The sequence below is a fragment of the Ovis aries genome, chromosome 4, assembly GCF_016772045.2.
Source record: "Ovis aries strain OAR_USU_Benz2616 breed Rambouillet chromosome 4, ARS-UI_Ramb_v3.0, whole genome shotgun sequence".
NCBI classification, from domain to species: Eukaryota; Metazoa; Chordata; class Mammalia; order Artiodactyla; family Bovidae; genus Ovis; species Ovis aries.
This window is the reverse complement of record NC_056057.1, coordinates 16304477-16325698: the sequence shown is the minus strand read 5'-3', so window position 1 is coordinate 16325698 and position 21222 is coordinate 16304477. Positions and strand designations below refer to the sequence as shown.

At 39.3% G+C, this 21222-nt stretch overlaps 1 protein-coding gene across 2 annotated transcripts in view; it reads left to right on the top strand.

The window, feature by feature from the left end:
- The window catches only part of COL28A1 (collagen type XXVIII alpha 1 chain), a 182395-nt gene that overhangs the window by 44319 nt on the left and 116854 nt on the right, over positions 1-21222 (top strand). For both annotated transcript variants that reach the window (XM_042248398.2, XM_027968477.3), the window contains exons 12-16: positions 2733-2801; positions 4226-4294; positions 10962-11030; positions 13798-13866; positions 18297-18365. In XM_042248398.2, the coding sequence (XP_042104332.1) occupies positions 2733-2801; positions 4226-4294; positions 10962-11030; positions 13798-13866; positions 18297-18365 (345 nt within the window). The remainder of the gene's footprint in view (positions 1-2732; positions 2802-4225; positions 4295-10961; positions 11031-13797; positions 13867-18296; positions 18366-21222) is intronic.

Genomic DNA, 21222 nt, shown 5'->3' with positions numbered 1-21222 from the left:
AAGCATCAATTCTTCGGTGCTCAGCTTTGTTTATGGTCCAGCTCTCACATCCATACATGACTACTGGAAAAACCATAGCTTTGACTAGATGGACCTTTGCTGGTAAAGTAATGTCTCTGCTTTTTAACCAGACTATGCTGTCTAGGTTGGTTATAATTTTTCTTCCAAGAAGCAAGCGTCTTTAATTTCATGGCTACAGTCACCATCTGCAGTGATTTTGGAGCCCCCCAAAATAAAGTTTCTCACTGTTTTTATTGTTTTTATTGAAGTGATGGGACCTGATGCCATGATCTTAATTTCATGAATGTTGAGTTTTAAGTCAACTTTTTCATTCTCCTCTTTCACTTTCATCAAGCGGCTCTTTAGTTCTTTGCTTTCTGTAATAATTGTGGTATTATCTGCATATCTGAGGTTATTGATATTTCTCTTGGCAATCTTGATTCCAGCTTGTGCTTCATCCAGCCCAGCATTTCACATGATGTACTCTGCATATCCTGGAGAAGGAAATGGCAACCCACTCCAGTACTCATGCCTGGAAAATTCCATGGATGGAGAAGCCTGGTGGGCTACAGTCCATGGGGTCTCAAAGAGTCAGATACGACTGAGCAACTTCACTCTGCATATAAGTTAAATAAGCAGGGTGACAATATACAGCCTTGACTCTACTCCTTTTCCTATTTGGAACCAGTCTGTTGTTCCATGTCCAGTTCTAACTGTTGCTTCCTGACCTGCATACAGATTTGTCAGGAGACAGGTCAGGTGGTTTGGTATTCCCAACTCTTTAAGAATTTTCCACAGTTTGTTGGGATCCACATGGGGATTACAGGCTTTGGTCAAAGGCTTTGGCATAGTTAAGAAAGCAAAAGTAGATGTTTGGTTTTTTTTTAAACTCTTTTGCTTTTTCAACGATCCACTGGATGTTGGCAATTTGATCTCTGGTTCCTCTACCTTTTCTAAATCCAGCTTGAACATCTGGAAGTTCACGGTTCACGTACTATTGAAGCCTGGCTTGGAGAATTTTGAGCATTACTTTGCTATAGTGTGAGATGAGTGCAATTGTGCAGTAGTTTGAGCATTCTTTGGCATTGCCTTATTTTGGGATTGGAATGAAAACTGACCTTTTCCAGTCTTCTGGCCACTGCTAAGTTTTCCAAAATTTGCTGGCATATTGAGTGCAGCACTTTCACAGCATAATCTTTTAGGATTTGATATAGCTCAGCTGGAATTCCATCATCTCCACTAGCTTTGTTTGTAGTGATGCTTCCTAAGGTCCACTTGACTTTGCGTTCCAGGATGTCTGGTTCTAGGTGAGGTATCACACCATGATGGTTATCTGGGTCATGAAGATCTTTTTGTATAGTTCTTCTATGTATTCTTGCTACCTCTTCTTAATATCTTCAGCTTATTTTGACAGCAAGATCAAGTATTGTGAATTTTGAGTATCAGTTGACCACCTTGTTTCTTGCAGCTGGTATAAAATTTAAAATTGATCTCATGAAATGTCTAGGAGTCAGATTTTCATAAGCGACCACAGATCTCCCCACTGTGCTCTCTGGCTGGCATCTGAACATATGAACTCCCTGAGTGTGAGAATAAGACTTGTGGGTGATACCGAGGTGTGAGTTTGTGCAGGCCAGATAATCCCTCCGGGACTCTGCTTCCTCACCGGTGAAACGCAGGAGTTTGAGTGCCGTGGTCACGTTCAGTTGTATAGCGCCCGAGCTCCATGATGGGCCTGCCACCTCGTAGACTGTATTTACTGAACTGCTTCTGCTATCTAGTAACAAATATCTTGACTAACAGCAGCTCAAATTGTAAGAATGCTTCTTGTTGAGTGAACTGAGTGTTTGAAGGTGGGTAGTCAGGACCGGATCAGGAGCTCAGAGAGGCTGTCCAGCAGCAAGGCTCTTCTAAACTTTTTCTGCCTCACCCTCATCAACTGTTGACATTCATCTGGGAGACTGGTGCCTCATGGTTATAAGATGAGCTATTACCTCTCCAAGGAACAAAAGCAGCAGAAGCAAAATTCCCCTTTGCATCCCATAAGATCCCCACATCTCATCTCTCGGAACTGAGCCAAAGGATTAACGTAGACTCATCAGTGGCAATGAGAAAGAAGAGTCTCCCCTTATTTTAGACTGATTTTCATTCATCTTATGCCTCCAAGGGTGAAGAATACCTGCCCACTGACCTGAACAGATCAGATTCATAACAGCAGGGAAGAGAGAAGGGAGAGGATGATCACTGGGTAGGAAACAAATGTGTCTGCCAGAAGCACTTAATAAAGATGTTCTGAACAAATGAATGAAGGCCGAATTATGACTTTTCATGGATCCTAAAAACTTTTGTGCTTCTGGGGAATTTTCCTCCATAAAAATGTTTAAAATTACAGATTTTAACTGAGTTGGTATGGAGAAAATGTGGTCCAGACTGGATTCACTATTATAATCAATATTCAGGTTTTTTTAAAAAAAAAATTCTGATTTTAAAAATTTAAATGGAGACATTTTTATGAACCCTAGAATCTGGGTCTGCTGTGTCTCATGGCTAATTCCACCCTGGGTCTGTGTTGTCTGTCCAATTGGATGGTAAACACTTGAGGGTGGAGACCGTGAGACTGTGTGTTAGGTTGTATTGATGCCCTCAAAGCCCCTATCACAGCACTGTACATCTAAGAACTGCCCAACAAATATGGTGGAGTTGACTTAACATCTCACTGTTTCTTCCTCCAGGGTGAACCTGGCCCTCCTGGTCCCTATGGTCCTCCAGGAGCCCCTGGTATTGGACAGCAAGGTGTTAAGGTAACGATACTTGCCTCTCTGCCCACTGATGATTTCTGAATTTATTGTAAGGCTGGGAGGACTGTGACTTGTGCTCAGTCTTACCCTCAGAGACACAAGGAGTCTGCCTGTAGATGAGTTACTTACAGTCTGGATGCTTGAACACTCACAATGTCCTAGTTGGGGCCAGTTACCCCAAGAATAATCTATGTATTTTTTGATTGTTTGGAATGAAAATTACTCTTGGCTCCAAATACCCACCCTCTCGCCAGTGTACATCTGGTTCTATTGAGTCTTCATGGACTCTAAATGTTATCACGCAAAAATGTCATTAGGGTGTGAAATACCTTAACACATCAACTATCACCTGCTCACATCAAATAAGCATACGGGGCAGAAGTTGGAAGAACCCTGACAGTGAATAAGTAAAAGCTGACAGGTTTGCTGGAAACTAGGAAGGGCTGAATCTTCCCAATCCAAGGATTGAATCCGTGTCTCTTACGCTTCCTGCATTGGCAGGTGGGTTCTTTACCACTAGCACCACCTGGGAAGCCCAGAAAGGACTGGAACACCCTATACTTGGATGCTCTGCATCAGGCAGGGTGTACTAGAGCAGTGCTCATTTTAAATGGCTTTTCTATGTCACTGGGACAATAAGACTTCAACGTGGGGCTTAAACAGAGAGCAGTACAGAAAAGTGCACTTCGAACGTAACCAGGTGTCCCCATGGATGGCATTTAGACAATAAGCACATTGAGACTCCAGGGAATGTGGAGTTTATACTGGCGGAGTTACTGGAGAAGGGTTCTGAGGGAGATGAAAGGTGAAGCACGAATGGCGAGCTGAAATGGAACAGGACAGGGCGGGGAGGGGAGGGGACGGGCGGCGTCCCAGGACAGTGGCGGCCGGCAGGGAACAGCACAAGCACTGTCGGGTGGTCTCCTCAGTAATCAGGACGAGTTGCACACAGTCTGTTCTGCCAATTGCTAATCATTTCTGAAAACTAAAATTGTATTTACATAGGAAGGAATGAGGAACATTTGGGAGTAATTTGTTCACTTAAATTCACGGCGTTTTTCAGGCTCTGTTGTTTAGTCACTGAGTCGTGTCTGACTCTGCGACCCCATGGATGGTAGCCCACCAGGTTCTTCTGTCCATGGAATTCTCCAGGCAAGAATATTGGAGTGGGTTGCCATTTCCTTCTCCAGGGGATCTTCCTGACTCAGGGATCTAACCCATGTCTCCTGTATTGGCAGGTGGATTCTTTACCTCTGAGCCACCAGGGAAGCCCTTTCCTCCTTTAGATTTTTTTTTTTAATCTTTAGGAATTTGAAAAGTTTGACATTTTTGCTATCTATCTTTGTTGAAATCTCCAGAGTACTTTGTGCTACGTGTGTTCTGTATTTAAAATCTCAAGCTTGCATTCAATTATTTCTTCCTCATAGGGGCAAAGAGGCCAGGAAGGAAGAACTGGGCCTCCAGGACCTACTGGTGTTGGTGAACCAGGCCAGACAGTGAGTAGCAAAAAATTTTAGGTGGAATTAAAAGGATAAATTCTTATGTGCTCCTTTGGATTAGACTATGGTTAAACTAAGCTATCTCTATCTTTTTAAACAACAAAAGTCAATAAATATATAAAGGTCAGATCCAAGTCTTAGTCTTCATAATATCTGAAAAATGGATAATTATATATAGGATATATACATAGTCTCTCTCTTAGTATAATCCCTTATGAAATTAATCAGCTTGTCCATGAAGAAAAGCGTTCTCATATGTCAAAATTTCTTAGGAGATAGGAGATCTAGGTTCAGACTTAATATCTATAATTTGTACTTGACTTTCCTTTAGTCATAAGAAAAATCACTAAGAATAATCTCCCAATCCTGAGTATACTCTAAAGTTAGAATTAATAATGGTAGATGGGTAATACATGTGCTATTTGCAGCTTCTACCTTATGTAGCTTTGATATTCACTGTTGTTGGAAAGGAAAAAAAAGAGAGCTGGAGAGGAAATGAATAAAACATGACTTCTGGAATAAGAAGGTTTTAAACTTTTCAAGTAATCATTATCCTTCTAGAAAAGAACAGTAGCTGACTTGCTGGGCTACAAATAAAAACAACCGACTGAATAGTTGGTCTCTCAATTGGGTTTTGTAGTTTCTCACACGTAAATATTAAGACAAATGTGTGCTTCCTTGCTATACTCTGGGAATGAAATGGCAGCATGCTATTTGAGGGTTAGACTTTTCACCAATGTCTGAATACACAGATTAAAAAAACAGAACATCAAATAGAGGGAAAATATACTGGTTTACAGAGAAGGCAATGGCAACCCACTCCAGTACTCTTGCCTGGAAAATTCCATGGGCAGAGGAGCCTGATAAGGCTACAGTCCATGGGGTCGCGAAGAGTTGGACATGACTGAGCGACTCCACTTTCACGTTTCACTTTCTTGCACTGGAGAAGGAAATGGCAACCCACTGCAGTGTTCTTGCCTGGAGAATCCCAGGGATGGGGGAGCCTGGGGGGCTGCCATCTATGGGGTCGCACAGAGTCAGACACGACTGAAGTGACTTAGCAGCAGCAGCAGCAGCAGCAGCAGCATACTGGTTTAATTATCTGCTGTTTCCACTAACTAGATAGTACTCTTAAAACTTAACTACTGAGAAAGAATATGAGTTCTCTGCAGACACTGCTCATTCTACACTTCAGCTAGAAGGACGCAGGCCCACACATGCTGCCATGTGTAGAGGGAGTACAGCAGAGAACTTGGGAAGTTTTTGACAGAAATGAAAAAATCTTCTCACAATGTTCTGAATAAGTGGGAATAAAAATGAGGTTCGTGTTTCAACGTCATATCTTTATGAGCTGTCCAAAAGAAACCTAGATTTTTGAAACAAACATAAGACTTCTTCTTTTTCTCCCACATGCCTACTTTTAAAAAATTAATTTATTTTTAACTGAAGGATAATTGATTTACAGTATTGTGTTGGTTTCTACCAAACATCAACATGAATCAGCCATAGGCTTACCACCTACTTTTAACTTAATAAACAGCTCTGCCTTGCCGTGCTGAATCCTAAAAGAGACTGCATGGCTAACCAAGGGACAATCCGTGACCATACATGTTGAATTACTCATCATGAACTGGGTGTTACGTAAGACGTCTAGGCTGCATGCAGTGGAAGTCCAGCGTCAATTCTTGAAGATGCAAATAGTTTCATGAGTAATTGACTTGGAGACTCTGATGGCATCTTCTCCATTGTTACTCTTCCCACAAGCTATACCTATAGCCTCATATGAACAGACAAGGAGAACAAAACTGAGCATGTTAGGCTGGCCTAGCTGGAAGTGGACTCCTGTTCTCTTCATGAGCACAGAGTATGAAAATATTTGTGTCCTAGGTGAATGCTCCCCAAACCACATCCATTTCAAAGACGGTTCTAAATAAGCAAATAGACAGAATGTCAATCAGTCTCATTTCCTAGCTCTACTACTATCCACGCAGTTTTACTGAGTGGCTGGGAGGGAGACTATATCCAGGAGCAACATCAACTTCCTTTTAACAAAGCTAACTTGGATGTTGCCACTGCTGACTATGCCCAATCTGCAAAAGGTACATGGAAGCCTGATGTCACCTTTCTCTGGAAAGGGACAGTTACATTTCTGATAGTATGTTGACTGCCATGGAGCTCTTTCATAATGGAGGGGGCCATGATGATGGCCATAATTGGTGGGGGGTAGGGGCAAGCAATTAATCAATAATCAAGTGAGGATTTGCCATTACTATCCACCATTAAAGGTCTTACTGTCTCCATAGATTTACTATGATGCAAACACATAAGGATATATTTTCATTTATATTGCTTCAAATTCATGAGTTTCCTATCTCTGAGAAATCAACAATTTTGCAAGTTATTAGTTATGATCTCTTCAGATATTTTCTTTTTTACATTCTTTATTTAAGAATTCTATTATTTAGTTGCATTTTGCGGTGGTTTCCTAAAATCTAACATAATGCACAAATTTATTTTTCTCTACTTAGAAAATGTCCTTAAATCATCCCTTGTGTTTTTAACTTAATAAGTATTTTTTAAAGTTCTTGAAGTTATTTTTAAAAATCTACCTCTTTTTATTAATATATTTTTGCTACACTGTCCTCTTTGCTTCTTGTATTTCTATTCTTAGGACCATTAATCATTTAAAGTCTATCTTCCCTTTTTTTGGTATCTATTGGTTCACTTTTACTCACTGAGAATTCATTTCTTGTATGTTTTGTACCCTGGCATCTGAATTTATTGTCAGCCAGGTTTAACTGTGAAATCCCAAGTGTTCTATGTCGGAGCATGTTTGAGAGAATGTGCATTTATTTGCATCTCTTATGTATTCCAGGCACATACTTGATGTTAATGCCTTGACTAAGGTGCCCCAGGACCACCAACGTGGTGTCGCTTGAAACTACAAACCCGTAGGCAGCGTAAGACCCGGTTAGGAGTTGTCAGGTCCATTTAGAGCCCAAGTGAAGTAGACACAATTCTTGTCATTCATAACACTGTGTTGATGGGAACATTGTGTTCACCCCGCCCTTTCATTGAAGATACATAACTTAGAAGGTCCTAGTTTTATGGGGGGATTTCAGTTCTAATTTCCTCCTCGTCTTCCACTGATTGAGCCTGTCTTTGTTCCCATTTCTTCCTCCTAGACTCCTAGACTTTGCCCTAGTATACAGCCACACTTTTCACCCAGAGCAGTTACAGTGTTAGCTTATAGGCATACCTCTAGTGTTCAGCTCTCTTTTTGTTTTGAAACCCTGTAACTTCCCTTAATTATTGATTTTGGGGGGCCTTCATTTTCAAGAAAATTTTGTATTATTTGCTTTTCTCTTTGTAGCTAGAGGGTTTTCACAGTATTGGCAGAACATGAAATTCTTGTTTGTTTTCTTGAGATCTAAGCCACAATTACACAAATTAGAGTGACACCGTGTAGTCTGTGAAATAATTGGGAACTGAAATCATAACAAAGAGAGGATAAATCTCAAGAAATACATGAAAATACTGTCTCAAAATATCATAATAAAAATCAATAATGAGCTTTTGAATTATTTCAAAGTAACATAAGGGCTTAGGACTGACAAAGCTTCTGCTGAAAGTTCTTTACATTTGTTTCTTTGCCTGAATCATTTCAAGCGGTTTCTAGTTTAGTACTAACTACTCTTTTTACACAATAATAATATAAATCTGATCAAATGAATTAATATTCCAGCACCGTGACTGAACTATTAACTGACAGCTACCATCTTTAATTATATGATTATCACTAGTTGTGTGTTGGTCTGACAGATGACTGATTGAAGAATAATAAATTGGTTCTATACTCTTAGGGTGCTTAGTTTGGTTTTTTGGGAACACTTTCAGTAAGAAAAATCCCCTGAAGTAAAACTAATTATTTTGAAGTTAAAAATAAATTTCACTGAATATTAAGGATAATTTTTAATATTATTTAGCATATTTATCTTTAATGTTTACAATGTATATTGAAACCACTTTTATTGATTATCCACAGTATTGAGATTATTAAGGAAGATAATGATAATGGACAATTATACTTTATCTTGTTAATGTCTCATATAAAGCATTTCTGGTCAGACTCTGTTAATTGATAATTAGTTTCTCCCACTAGATATTTGGACACCTTAATTAAAGGTGTTCATTAGAAGCCAAATAAGAATGTCAGAGTTATAACTAGATCTGATAGCCTTTGAAAAAGATACTTTTTTACTGAGCATTTTTGTCTTTTAAAAAATAATCTGTTGGTACCATCTTAATAAATTGAAAGTATAGTTCATCTAATCCAAGTACCTGCTCTTTCTCTTCTCTGGTTAGCAGCCATCATTCACCTTGACTGTTTAACTAGAAAACTTGAGAATATACTGATGGAGCAGAATATTACTCTGACAGTTTCCAGGTTTCCAGTAATTAAACCTTGAATCACTGTTTTTTTCTTAATGCCCCCTAAGTGATTGTTCACAAGCATTAACTCTCTATTCTCAGCAGCTTGGAAAATGTGACTCCTCAAAGTCTTCCTTATTCTCACTTTCACCTTGGCTAATGCCTTCCAGAAATACAGAGATGGACGCAAGTGTCAGTGCTTACTCTATGTGGCATGCGTCTCTCCACATTGCTTAACATAGACCATACTCTGGGACTACTTCATTTGTAAAAACTTCATAAAAGGGCTTTCTTAGCAATTGAAGGATCCAGGGAAAACACTTTTGATAGTGATAGCAAGCAGATATTTATGGAGTGCTTAATATGTAAGAGCTTTACATCTCTCTGAGCTAGTCCTTATATTAACACATGTGGTTGAGGTAGGTACTATTGTTACCACTATTCTGATGAGAATGCTGAACTTAGAGAGATGGAATTATTTAAGATCACACTCCTGATATGTAGCGAGAGGTGGCTTGACCATCAGTCCAAATGACTCCCAAACATGCTTTTAGTGTATCATGCAAGACTGTAAACTCTATGAGACAAGGAGTGGGGCTGTCTGCTGTGTTCAGATGCTAGCACAGTGACTTGCACCTACCAGGCATTTGGTAAACATTTGTTGAATGAATGGGGAAAAAAAATTGAATGTGCTAGAAAAAGACTCCTTTGCATTCCAAGAAAATTGAGTTATTTTCATTTGAGGAAGAGGAATGACTTGTTAATATTTTTTTGTACAGTGTGTAATATTAGCTAGGGCTTCTCTGTCTAGTTTGCAATCTAGTTTTCACACCATATTTCTTTTGCTCCTAGTTAATTGCTCTAACATTAGATTATACTCTGTCATGGATATGAGGAATTTGATTAAGCCCTTGGATGGTTAAAAGCTAGTTTTCCCATAGGCACAGCAATTTAAATTGAATTAAATGCTAGTTTTTTACTTTAATTAAAGCCTTTACTAAATTGGCTATGCATAAATACTAAAGAAGGCTGTCTTTTAAAATATACGATTTTAAGGAAAGCCCCCCAAAATTAGATATGGGGTACAATTAGCTTTCTCTCTCACAAATCTGTGGTTGTGATCGGCCACTGATGCGCATAATGCTGTATCCTAGTTCTGCTCCCAGGCTTGAGTAGAAAACATCTCTTAAATCACCCTAGATTACTACAGACTAAGCTCCAAGATCACTAGGAGTGTCTACAGCGGGGGACTTCCTTTGGGGCTCTGGGCAACTCAGTCTTGTTCCATCATAGATTTACTTCCCTGCTGAGAGAGTCCTAATTATCTTTCTATGTCCACTAGAGGAAAAGCTCCAGTTCATGCATCTACCATTCTTGTTATTAGTCCCCTTTCTACCTTTTTTTTTTTTTTTGGCTTCTGGTCAAGAAGAAAGAGAGAACAAATTTATAACCTTTAAAAATTCCTGGTTTAAGTGAATATTTTGTTGTTGTCTTTTTCAACTAGCATGCTGCCTATTCATCCATTTCAAAACCTGAGACTGTACTGTTTTTCTTTCCTTAGGTGAGAAGTCCTCACCTTACTGAGAGCCTTTCTGAGCAAGAGTCACGCGGACTTCTTAATTTTAATCATTGAGATCAAAAGTCTTGTTACCTCTTAAAAGATTCTAGCAGGATTTCTATTTGCACATAAACCTCCAGGGGATTAAACCAGTTCCAGAAAGAATTCAAGTCTGAATCCAAATTTATCAGGATGGAAATTAAAACAGCATGTAAACAGAATTCAGTGCTTTAAAACAGCTGTGTGGTGATTTCTTCCCCTGGTGCCTAATTAAATTATTTCATCACTTTGCATCCTTTTTCGGGCCACACAGTCCTAGATTTTTAGCCTTTCCTCATAGGATTGATTTCCTCCTCCTTATTCCGAAGTATCACTTCACTTCCATTTTCTGCCAATTTGAGAACATCAGAATAGAACACCTCATGCTAATCAAATAGAACAAGTATTTAATACAATGAGAATATTATTCTTCACAACCATATGATTCTACTTATCAGCATGGTATGTACTAGGAGGATCGATTCTCATTAATCATGTGAATAGGACTATATCATTGCATGCCCCTGTGAACTGAAACGTGACCGTTATCTTTCTTCCTCTCTCCTCCCTTCCCTCTCCTGTCTCCTATTTTCTCTCTCCCTTCTTTTGCTCCTCACTCTCTTGTATCCTAACCAGGGTCCCCGTGGGCCTGAGGGGCCACCAGGAGAGAGAGGCTTACCAGGAGAAGGACTTCCAGGACCAAAGGTAACAGCACCTTCTACATGGAAGAGAAATGCATTCTATTGCATGATCATGAATTATAAATTCAAAAACTGTGTCCTAGCCAATTATCCCAGGTCAAGTATTTTCCTGATCATCTTCACCCTATTAAATGAATTTGTATGTAAATTTTCCCTTAACATGAAGCTGTAGTGACATTTGCAATTATAAATAAGTAATTGCAAGGCTGCAGCTTCATACAATTACTGCATATGAAATTAGAAAATCTCTTAAAGTCATTCATAGTCATTAAAACCACAGGGATAAATAGCATCTTTATGCCCCAAAATTAAGTTATTGAGCATAGATATATACCAAGTTTTGGAGAAGGAAATGGCAACCCACTGCAGTATTCTTGCCTCGAGAATTTCATGGACAGAGGAGCCTGGTGGGCTGTGGTCCATGGGGTCTCAAAGAGTCGGACACGACTGAGTGACTAACACACGCACACAAGACATACCAAGTTTTACCCACAGCTTTGTTCTGTGAAACAGACAAGAAACAATCTAATAAACCAATTTATCATACTATTGCCATTACTATAAGAAAGGTAACATGGGTGGATGGAGGGAATCGAATTTGCCTTACTTCCAGAAGGAGCAAAATGTTACGCAAGACCTACCTCTCACCTGGCAGTTGAGATGTTAAATGTTTCCACCACCTCCCACATGTAATTCTTATAGTTCAAGTTCCTCTAGACCAGGGCTTGGCAAACTTTCTGTAAAGAACCAGACAGTAACTATTTCAGAGTTTGTGAGCCATGTGGTTTCTGTTGCAACTACTTAAATTCTGTTGCTAAAGCATGAAGGCAACCCTAAACAATGGGTGATCTTGGCTGGGCCTCAGTAAAGCTGTATTTACAAAAAGCATGCAGTGGGCTGGGATTGGCCAGTGGGTTGCTGATCCCTGGTCTAGACTCTTGACCCATAATACATGGCTCACTTGATAAAGGCCACACAGGAAATGATTTTCTGAGACACTGTGCAGCAACAACAGAATTTCAGGGTAGGTAAGTTCCCTGGGTTGGGAAGATCCCCCAGAGAAGGGAACGGCTACCCACTCCAGTATTCTGGCCTGGAGAATTCCATACAATCCATGGGGGTCACAAAGAGTCAGACACGACTGGGCGACTTTCAACAGACTGAAAGTGAACGTTCACAAGGATAAATTGGGGGTCCTTTTTCCTTCTTTCCTAAAATGTTTCCCCCAGACATACACGCATGCACACATACTACCCAGAGAAGCATGTGCTGTTTTCTAAGTGTTGAAGACCTTCCACTTCATTCAGCTGAGTCACTGAGATCTGACCTTCTCAGTACGGCCTTACACTCTAAAATTGCTTCTCATTTTCAGCCTCTTCCACCATGATCAATATTCAATTATCTATGAGAAACCTAAATCTCAACTGAAGGGAAATCACTTAGGTAAAACAAATATATCACACCAAGTTGTGAGTGACTGCTGGGTTAAATTTTAAAAGAAGCCCTTGTTAACCAACAAATTTTAATTTGTTATAGTAAATGGAAATAATATGTTGGAAAAGGGGATATTACTAATGCCCTCGCCTAACTGAAATATCATCACAAGAAGGCAGAGGTCAGCAATTTGGCACATTTCAGAAAGTTTTATCATACATAATTTAATTTTTTTGGCACATAGTAAATTTCTAATTATGTACAGCCCAAACAACCTGGAAAATTCAAACAGCCAGAATTATTTCTCCTTATAATCTGTGGGGTTTAAAGAAATAAATAAATGAGAACAGAGTAAATAAAACACTGAGAAGCATATTTCAGGGCACGTTTTACTGGCAGTTTCAACGGCATGGTATAACGTTACATTCCTTCATAATAACCCATAGCATTGCATTGCCCTCTGACTCATCAAAGAAAGAACTCTTTGTATTCAGTGTTGTTTTAGGATTGACTATACACAGATGTACTCTGTGGTAGCAATCAGAACCCATTAGACAGAATTCTTCACTCCTCAACTAGCAAGACCAATGGGAGTTCTCTGTATGTACTTCTTGGGGCTACTCTGCAATGACGTGGGGCTTAAGTGGATAAATAATGACTACAGAAAGACATAAAGGTATATTTTCCTAGGTTTCTTGCAAATGTTCTTTGATTTTACTCTTGGTTCGAATGAATTTATGAAATATGTGCTATTTCTGGTCAATTCTGTGGTTTGTTTTTCATACAAATGAAAAAAGTGTTACGACTTCATTGACATGACCTTACAACCAGAGTGATTCACAGAGGCCGAGTGACTCTAGAAGCATACCCCAAAAGATTTTCCATAAATTCTTTCAAAACTAAGTTTTCCATAAATGTTTATAAATTTTGGTATAAAACACTTACTAAATAATTCCATCTTAGCAAATGTTATTCCACATACTGAGAGACAGATTTTCATTATGTAATGGATACAGTTACAGAAATGGTGAGGAAACAGAAGACTGATTCAGTCGGTTGTAGTACATGATTGATTAGCTCTCCCACTCTCAGATATTTCTGATTATATTAGGAATGGGGCTCTTTTCCCACTTCAGTGATGCTGTGTAAATTTTCTGCTTGAACAGATTCCTTTATATTTATGAAATGTTGATGCTATTTTTTTTTTCAATTCACAAATCTTAGAGTTAGAATTACCCATTTGTAGTTAGCAGTGAATTTTGATGTTTTGAATGCTTTACCTGTTTTAAAATCCTGAGTTTTATTACTGCATTGATAGCTCTCCCATATACTTTCAGGGTGAAAAAGGTTCTCAAGGACCAACTGGCCCACAAGGAGAAGCGGGCCCATCAATAAAAGGGGACAAGGTACTGCATGTAGGGTGGATAACAGAAAATATGCCAATAAAATGACTTTTCATTGTTCTTTATGTATGCACATTTATGAACTATGTACAACCTGACAACCATACCACACAGGTATCCAGTTAACTATAAACGTTTTAAAGACCAGTAGGAAGGGAAAGCTGCCAGAGAGGGAAGGGATATAAGAAATGTGTGAAAAACCCAGATGCCAATTAGTTTGGAGTCATACATATATGTCAATATCTAAACACATCATTATATTAGAATAACAATTGACATGGATGCTTATCTTGGGTGTTCTATATCCACTTGAATTACTTATTTCTTTTGTTTACTATTCACTGGTAGCTGTCTCTTCTGGGTGTCTGTATTTAAGTAGCAGAGACAGTAGTAAATGGTGAACTATACAAATTTCAGACATCATACAATTCTTGGTTCAAATAGCTGAGCTCTGTGGTGTAACTCCAGTTCCAAAACACTCTAAAAATGCATAAGATGCTCCTTCTTCCTTTGGAGTAGTGACTACTGAGTACCACACAAATGCTGTGTTATAAGTTCAGTGAATTAACTTTTCCAGGTGTTGTTGACATGGCATTTGTGGTTTCATATCTGGAGCTCATGCAGAGAAGTCACTGAAATATCAGGACAAAGCTTTTATCTGATTTTCATTCCCTTTCCTGTCTCCTTTCTTCTTTCCCTGCTCTTTTATATTCTTGGATTCAAGTGATTAAACATTTCTGTGATAAAGACTCTCAAAAATACACTATTTTACAGAACAAGGAAGTAGCTTTAATACAGATATTTAAATGTAATGTAATTCCCCAAAGAGGTCTGTTATATGAGTTGTTGAATATTTGCAGAACAGTGATTATGATTTGGGTTTAGAGTTGGAGGGAGAGGACTTGAATCTATCTTGTGTGACTGGGATTTGAAAGTAGTAAAGCGTTATTAGCTGCTCAGTCACGTCTGACTCTTTGTGACCCCAGAGACTGCAGCCAGGCTCCTCTGTCCACGGAATTCTCCAGACAAGACTACCGCAGTGGGTAGCCATTTCCTTCTCCACGGGGGCCTTCCTAACTTAACTTCATCTGGAAAATGGGGGTGCTTACTTTCAGAGGGTTTCTGTGAGGATTAAATGAGATAAAGCATGAAAAGCATTTGGCACAATGAATGCCTCATGATAAGCAATCAAGTTCTGAATCCGAATAACCCAGCTTTGAATTAGAACTTGAGTCCATTACCTGTTTCCTTCTATGGACATTTATTTAGACTTGCGGGTGACACATAGTGAACCACCAAGAGGCATATGCCAGGTTCAGGTTTTTAATATTATATAAACTATGATCTAATCATGCGCTTTTGTTCACAAAAGCATATTTATTTAGCCCTGCTGCTGCTAAGTCGCTTCAGTCGTGTCCAACTCTGTGCGACGCCATAGATGGCAGCCCACCAGGCTCGTCCGTCCCTGGGATTCTCCAGACACCCCAGGCATTGGCAAACTATAGGGTGGGCTGCCTGTTCTTGTAAATAAAGTATTAAACAGACACACCTATTGATTTAACTACTGTCTGGTTGCTTTCATACTACTGAAGCAGCATTCACTGGTTTTGCAAGAGACCTTATTATGACTCTCAGGCATCAAATATTTCCTATCCAACTGTTCAAGAACAAGTTTGCAGATCCTGATGTAGTCTAAATACAACTGGCATTAAAATAAGTGTATTGGGCTTCCCTGGTGGCTCAGTGGTAAAGAATTCACCTGTCAATGCGGGAGACACAGGTTCGATTCCTGAGCTGGGAAGATCCCACGTGCTGCAGAGCAACTAAGCCTGTGTGCCACAACTATTGAGCCTGTGCTCTAGGCCCAGGAACTGCAACCACAAGAGAAGCCACTGCGGTGAGAAGCCCATGCTCCGCAGCGAAGAGTAGCCCCTGCCTGTGGCAACTAGAGAAAACCCATACAAAGCAATGAAGACCCAGCACAGTATAGATAAATAAACAAAGCATATTTACCCATACCCACCACGTAGTCCAGTGGTCAACTCTTGGTTGTCAATTTACTGGGCCTATCAGTAGCATCATCTGCTAGGATCCTCAGCTTCTTGAAAGAATATCTTCACCTGATCTCTCTGGCTGTATACTTTTCGGCCTCCACTGCTGGTTCTTCTTTATCTCTCTGACCTCTAATACTTGCAGCACCCAAAGGGCTCAATACTTGAACCTTCTCTCTTCTCTTCCTACTTGAAAACTCACCGAGTCTCGGCTTCAAATACCATCTATATCATGAGAGCTCCCAAATTGACATCTCCAGCTCACACCCCTTTCATCTACTTGATATCTCTGTTTGGATGTTTATTTTAGGTATCTCAAACTTAACATATCCAAAACTGAGCTACTGGTGTTACACCCTTCCCCAGCCTTGCTTCATCTCAGTCTTTTCCCTGTCAATAAGTGACAAGTATGTTTTCCCAAGTATGTTATCTGGTCCCATCACTTCATGGGAAATAGATGGGGAAACAGTGAGAGACTTTATTTTGGGGGGCTCCAAAAATCACTGCGGATGGTGATTGCAGCCATGAAATTAAAAGACGCTTACTCCTTGGAAGAAAAGTTATGACCAACCTAGATAGCATATTGAAAAGCAGAGACATTACTTTGTCAACAAAGGTCCATCTAGTCAGGGCTATGGTTTTTTCAGTGGTCATGTACGGATGTGAGAGTTGGACTGTGAAGAAAGCTGAGTGCCGAAGAATTGATGCTTTTGAACTGTGGTGTTGGAGAAGATTCTTGAGAGTCCCTTGGACTGCAAGGAAATCCAACCAGTCCATTCTAAAGGAGATCAGTCCTGGGTGTTCATTGGAAGGAATGATGCTAAAGGTGAAAACCCAATACTCTGGCCACCTCAAGGGAAGAGCTGACTCATTTGAAGAGACCCTGATGTTGGGAAAGATTGAAGGCAGGAGGAGAAGGGGACGACAGAGGATGAGATGGTTAGATGGCATCACTGACTCAATGGACATGAGTTTGGGTGAACTCTGGGATTTGGTGATGGACAGGGAGGCCTGGCGTGCGGCAGTTCATGGGGTCACAGAGTCAGACATGACTGAGTGACTGAACTGAACTGTTGTTTTCCCACAAACCTCAAAGATATCCTCAATCTGTAGCAAATCCTGATGGCTTTACTTGCAAAATCTATCTAGGATTGAGCACTCCCCACCACCTTCACTCAACAGCCTGGTCCAGGCCACAATCATTGCTCATACGAACATCTCTTTCATTTGTTCTTAATGTGGCTTGCAGAGTGAACATCTGAAGACTAAGCCAGATGTTTTACTTCTCCGCTCAAAATCCTCTAGTGGCTTCTCAGCTCACTTAGAGAACAGGCAAAGCCCTCACAATGGCCTAAAAGGCCTTATCAATTGCTCTGCCTGAGCCCACTGACACACATCCCTGACTACATCTTCCAGCACTTTCCCTCATGCTCACTAGCTCCAGCCACATTGTCTCCCTGCTGTTTCTGGAATGTTCTAGGAATCTTCCTTGCATGGATGGTTGCTTTGCCTGGAATGCTTTTTCTCCAAGTTTCTACTTGGTTTATCCCTCTCATCCATGAGACCATCCTGAATCACCTTTCCCCAGATTGCAGCTATCTCTCCATTCCTCCATTTATTTTTCTCCTTAGCACTTATCATCATTCAGCATACTATTATTTATTCCATCTTGTTTATTATCTTCTGTGTTCCCCAAGAAAATGAAAGATCTATGAGGAAAGAGAGTTTTGTCTGTTTTGGTCACTGCTATTTCCCCATGTTTGGAGCAATTCCTGGCACATAATAAACACTCAACAAATATTTGTGGAAATACACAGAGAAAGGATGAATGATATTGTTCTCACTGATAACTCTCACTTTATTTCTCAAAATTATTCATGGAATAAGAAGGTGAAGTTCTTTCATTTTGCTGCACTTAACTTAGATAATTTCTTAAGTTTTAAAATGCATTTTCATTAAGATTTGGAGGAAAAAGGTATTTAGAAATTAAAAAAATATTATTCTTTAATTTCCTTCTCAAATACTGATCTTCTTGCATCCTATGAATATTATGTTTTTACATATTTCTATGATCCTAACAAGAAGTATTTGAGTCATTATAAAAACCATTAAAAATTTTTTGGTTTCTCTATGGAAAAATGATTGATGAATATAAGCTGGTGCAAACATACACCATTTTTGACCAAATAGTGAAAACATTATTTGCTGTTTTGGCAAATTTGAACCACACACTATTTAAAAGCAATGGTGTTTTGTAACTTTCCATGTTGAACTTCTTCATGGTTTAAAAGATAGATTTTAATCCATCATATTGCAAGATTAGCAAAGTGTGAAAGAATGAGGTTAGCTGTATTGTTATATTTCTGACTTATTTCTACACAGGGGGATATGGGACCTGTGGGACCCCAAGGACTGATGGGCATCCCTGGAATTGGGAGTCAAGGGGAACAGGTAATTGATGCTTTCTCTCTTTCCCTTTCATACAGAACATTCTGGCCTAAACTTGGTGTTCACTGAAGGCCAGTCCTGCAAACAGCTATGAGTACATTTGATAGTGGAACTGCAATGGTATATCCAAATGGGTATGTAGGAAGGGATAAGATGGTTCCACAAGATTCTAGTTTTGAGAACTTACAGACTTAAAAAATAAATCGTGTGTTTCTTGGTGCTGTGACTGTTAACATTAAAGCCTAATTTACAGGATAAGGGTTTTGCAGTTTTTAGTTTCCCAAAGGAAACTAAATATTTTATTTACCTGGTGGGTTGTGTTTGTTTTTCCCCTTGAATCTTTATGACTGATGAAATCCCATTCTGTTCTGATACCAGGAAGTAGTGCTTCCCATTTTCTAGTCACATAGCAATCTAGGAAAAAAAAAAAAAAAACCTAAACAAGGACCAGCATTAGAGGCACTCACTTTACTGAAGGGGCACCGTTCCTGAATAGAAGCAAACTACAGAGCAGGTTTATAAATGACTCTTGGTCCCTCTTGGTCAGAAGAAAGGAAAGATCTGTAAGGCTGTCTCTACATTCATGGCTGGAACTTCTTCCAAATTCTTCTCATCATAACTTTTCAAAGAGCGAAGCAATTTTGTTTAACTGAAGGAATATGAATTAACATTACTGTCTACCTATATAATCTCATTTAATCAAAGTGACCAACAAATCCAAATTTATTTTGAATGTCCTCTTGTGTAGAAAGTGGCAAAGAGTTTAAAATTTATGATTATGGTTTGAATTATTCCATTGCCTCGTGAACAAATAGTACTTCCTTTATCTAGAATGGGTGGCTCAAACGGTAAAGAATCCGCCTGCAATGTGGGAGACCTGGGTTTTATCCCTGGATTGGGAAGATCTGGAGAACAGAATGGCTACCCACTCCAGTATTCTTGCCTGGAGAATTTCATGGATAGAGGAACCTGGTGGGCTATAGTCCATGGGGTCGCTGAGTTGGACACAACTGAACAACTAACACTTATCTAGAATAGGGAGAGAAGGATAAAACAAACAGATAATTGAGAATCTCATTGTTGACATAAACTCTTGAGTTTATTTTTAATTATATGCTAATTAATCAGTATTTTTTGTTGTTAATTCAAGCAACAGCCAAGTTGGATATTACTCCTTTTTCTATTTCCTTCCCCTTGGTACCGGTCCTAGTAATCAGGAGGATTAAGGTGCAGGAGAAGCCAAGATAAATCTGTGTATAAATATTTAGATAATAATTAAGAGCTGTTGTTTTTGGACTACACAAGGATCATGGTTTGACTATGCCACCAGGCATTCTCCAGCTTTGTAGTTTTCTTCGCTAGTTTCAGCAAAGTAGTTTCAGCTAGTTCCTGATCTTGGAAGTGACAGTGCTGTCAAATCCTGGGTTTTGTGCTGTTCCTGGCGCTGAGTCACCATTGTGGGGCTGAAAATGAGGTTCAAAGAAAGCCAAGCCTTTTCAGATGCTGTTTCTCAGGGAAGTTGTTCTACAGCTTGAAAAGAAAAAAAAAAACAAAAACAAAAACCCAACACACCTCTTTGACTTCTTTTGCTTTCTCACCCTCTTTTTTTTTTCAAGAGTAAAAACCTTTCAAGGTGTATGTGACCATGTGGAGCTGACTCCTACTGGGTAGGAAATTGAATGCAATATGTCATTTGCAAACTGAACAAGAAAAAAACTTGTTTACCCTTTTAATACAAAGGATTTATATTCTATTTAAATGTAACCTCTGCACAGGCAGTTACCCATTTTTCTTCTTATCCCTACTATAACATGCTTACCCGTTGAGTTACTGCTATTGTTAAATCTTCTCATTTCTCTTATAGACATTAATTTTCCCATTCATCTGTTTCTGGGGGAACTTCTGTTTCCAGCAACATGTTTACAATCTCTCTCAAGTGGCCTCTGCAGATATTCATTAAATATCTGGAGTCTTGACTACTTCAAATATCTTATAAAATAAAGTGAAATATAAGTAACCACATATACATGTGTACACGCCTATATGTGCATATCTTTTTAATTTCTTGGATCCTCACGTGGTACTTGTAGACTGTTGTAAAAGTCAGGAAGGATTCCCTTCTTATAATGGTTCAATAGAAATACTGAACCTTAGCTTCCTTAAATTGTTCAAAATGCTTCATCTTCATCAACCTGAGAAAAAGGGAATGGTATCTGCACTTTAAAAATGAACAAGCAGCTGTATCATCTAGCTGGAGAAAATAGTATCACATTTGTAATAAAATTATCATGTATTTGCAACCATTATTTGCATAATCATGACCTGTGGGGGATAAATAAAACAAAGTCTTAGTTTTTCTTTCATCATCCCTTTAAATTTTTTATCAGTGGGGAAAGCTTTTTCTTTTTCCTACCACAGAAAAAAAATTACCATCAGGCTACAGACTTTCCTATCACTTTTAGGTAACAGTAAGTTATAGGATCACCTCCAGGGGCTTCCATGGTGGTTCAGGGGTAAAAGAATCCGCCTCCAGTGAAGGAGACGTGGCAGGAGCTGTGGGTTTGACCCCTGGGTCGGGAAGATTCCCTGAAGCAGGAAATGACTAACCAGTATTCTTGCCTGGAAAATCCCATGGACAGAGGAGCCTGGTGGGCTACAGTCCTTGGGGTCCCAAAAGAGTCAGACACGACTGAGTGACTGAACATACATAGGATTACCTCTAAATTTCAAGTCACTTTTAATTGTGTAATACAAACTATTTAGTCAATGTAGGAATTTTCCTTTTAATCTTCATTCATTTCGTGTGAGCTTGTGGTCCATGGGGTAGAATGTACTTCTGATCCCTCCCTGGCTGAATCAA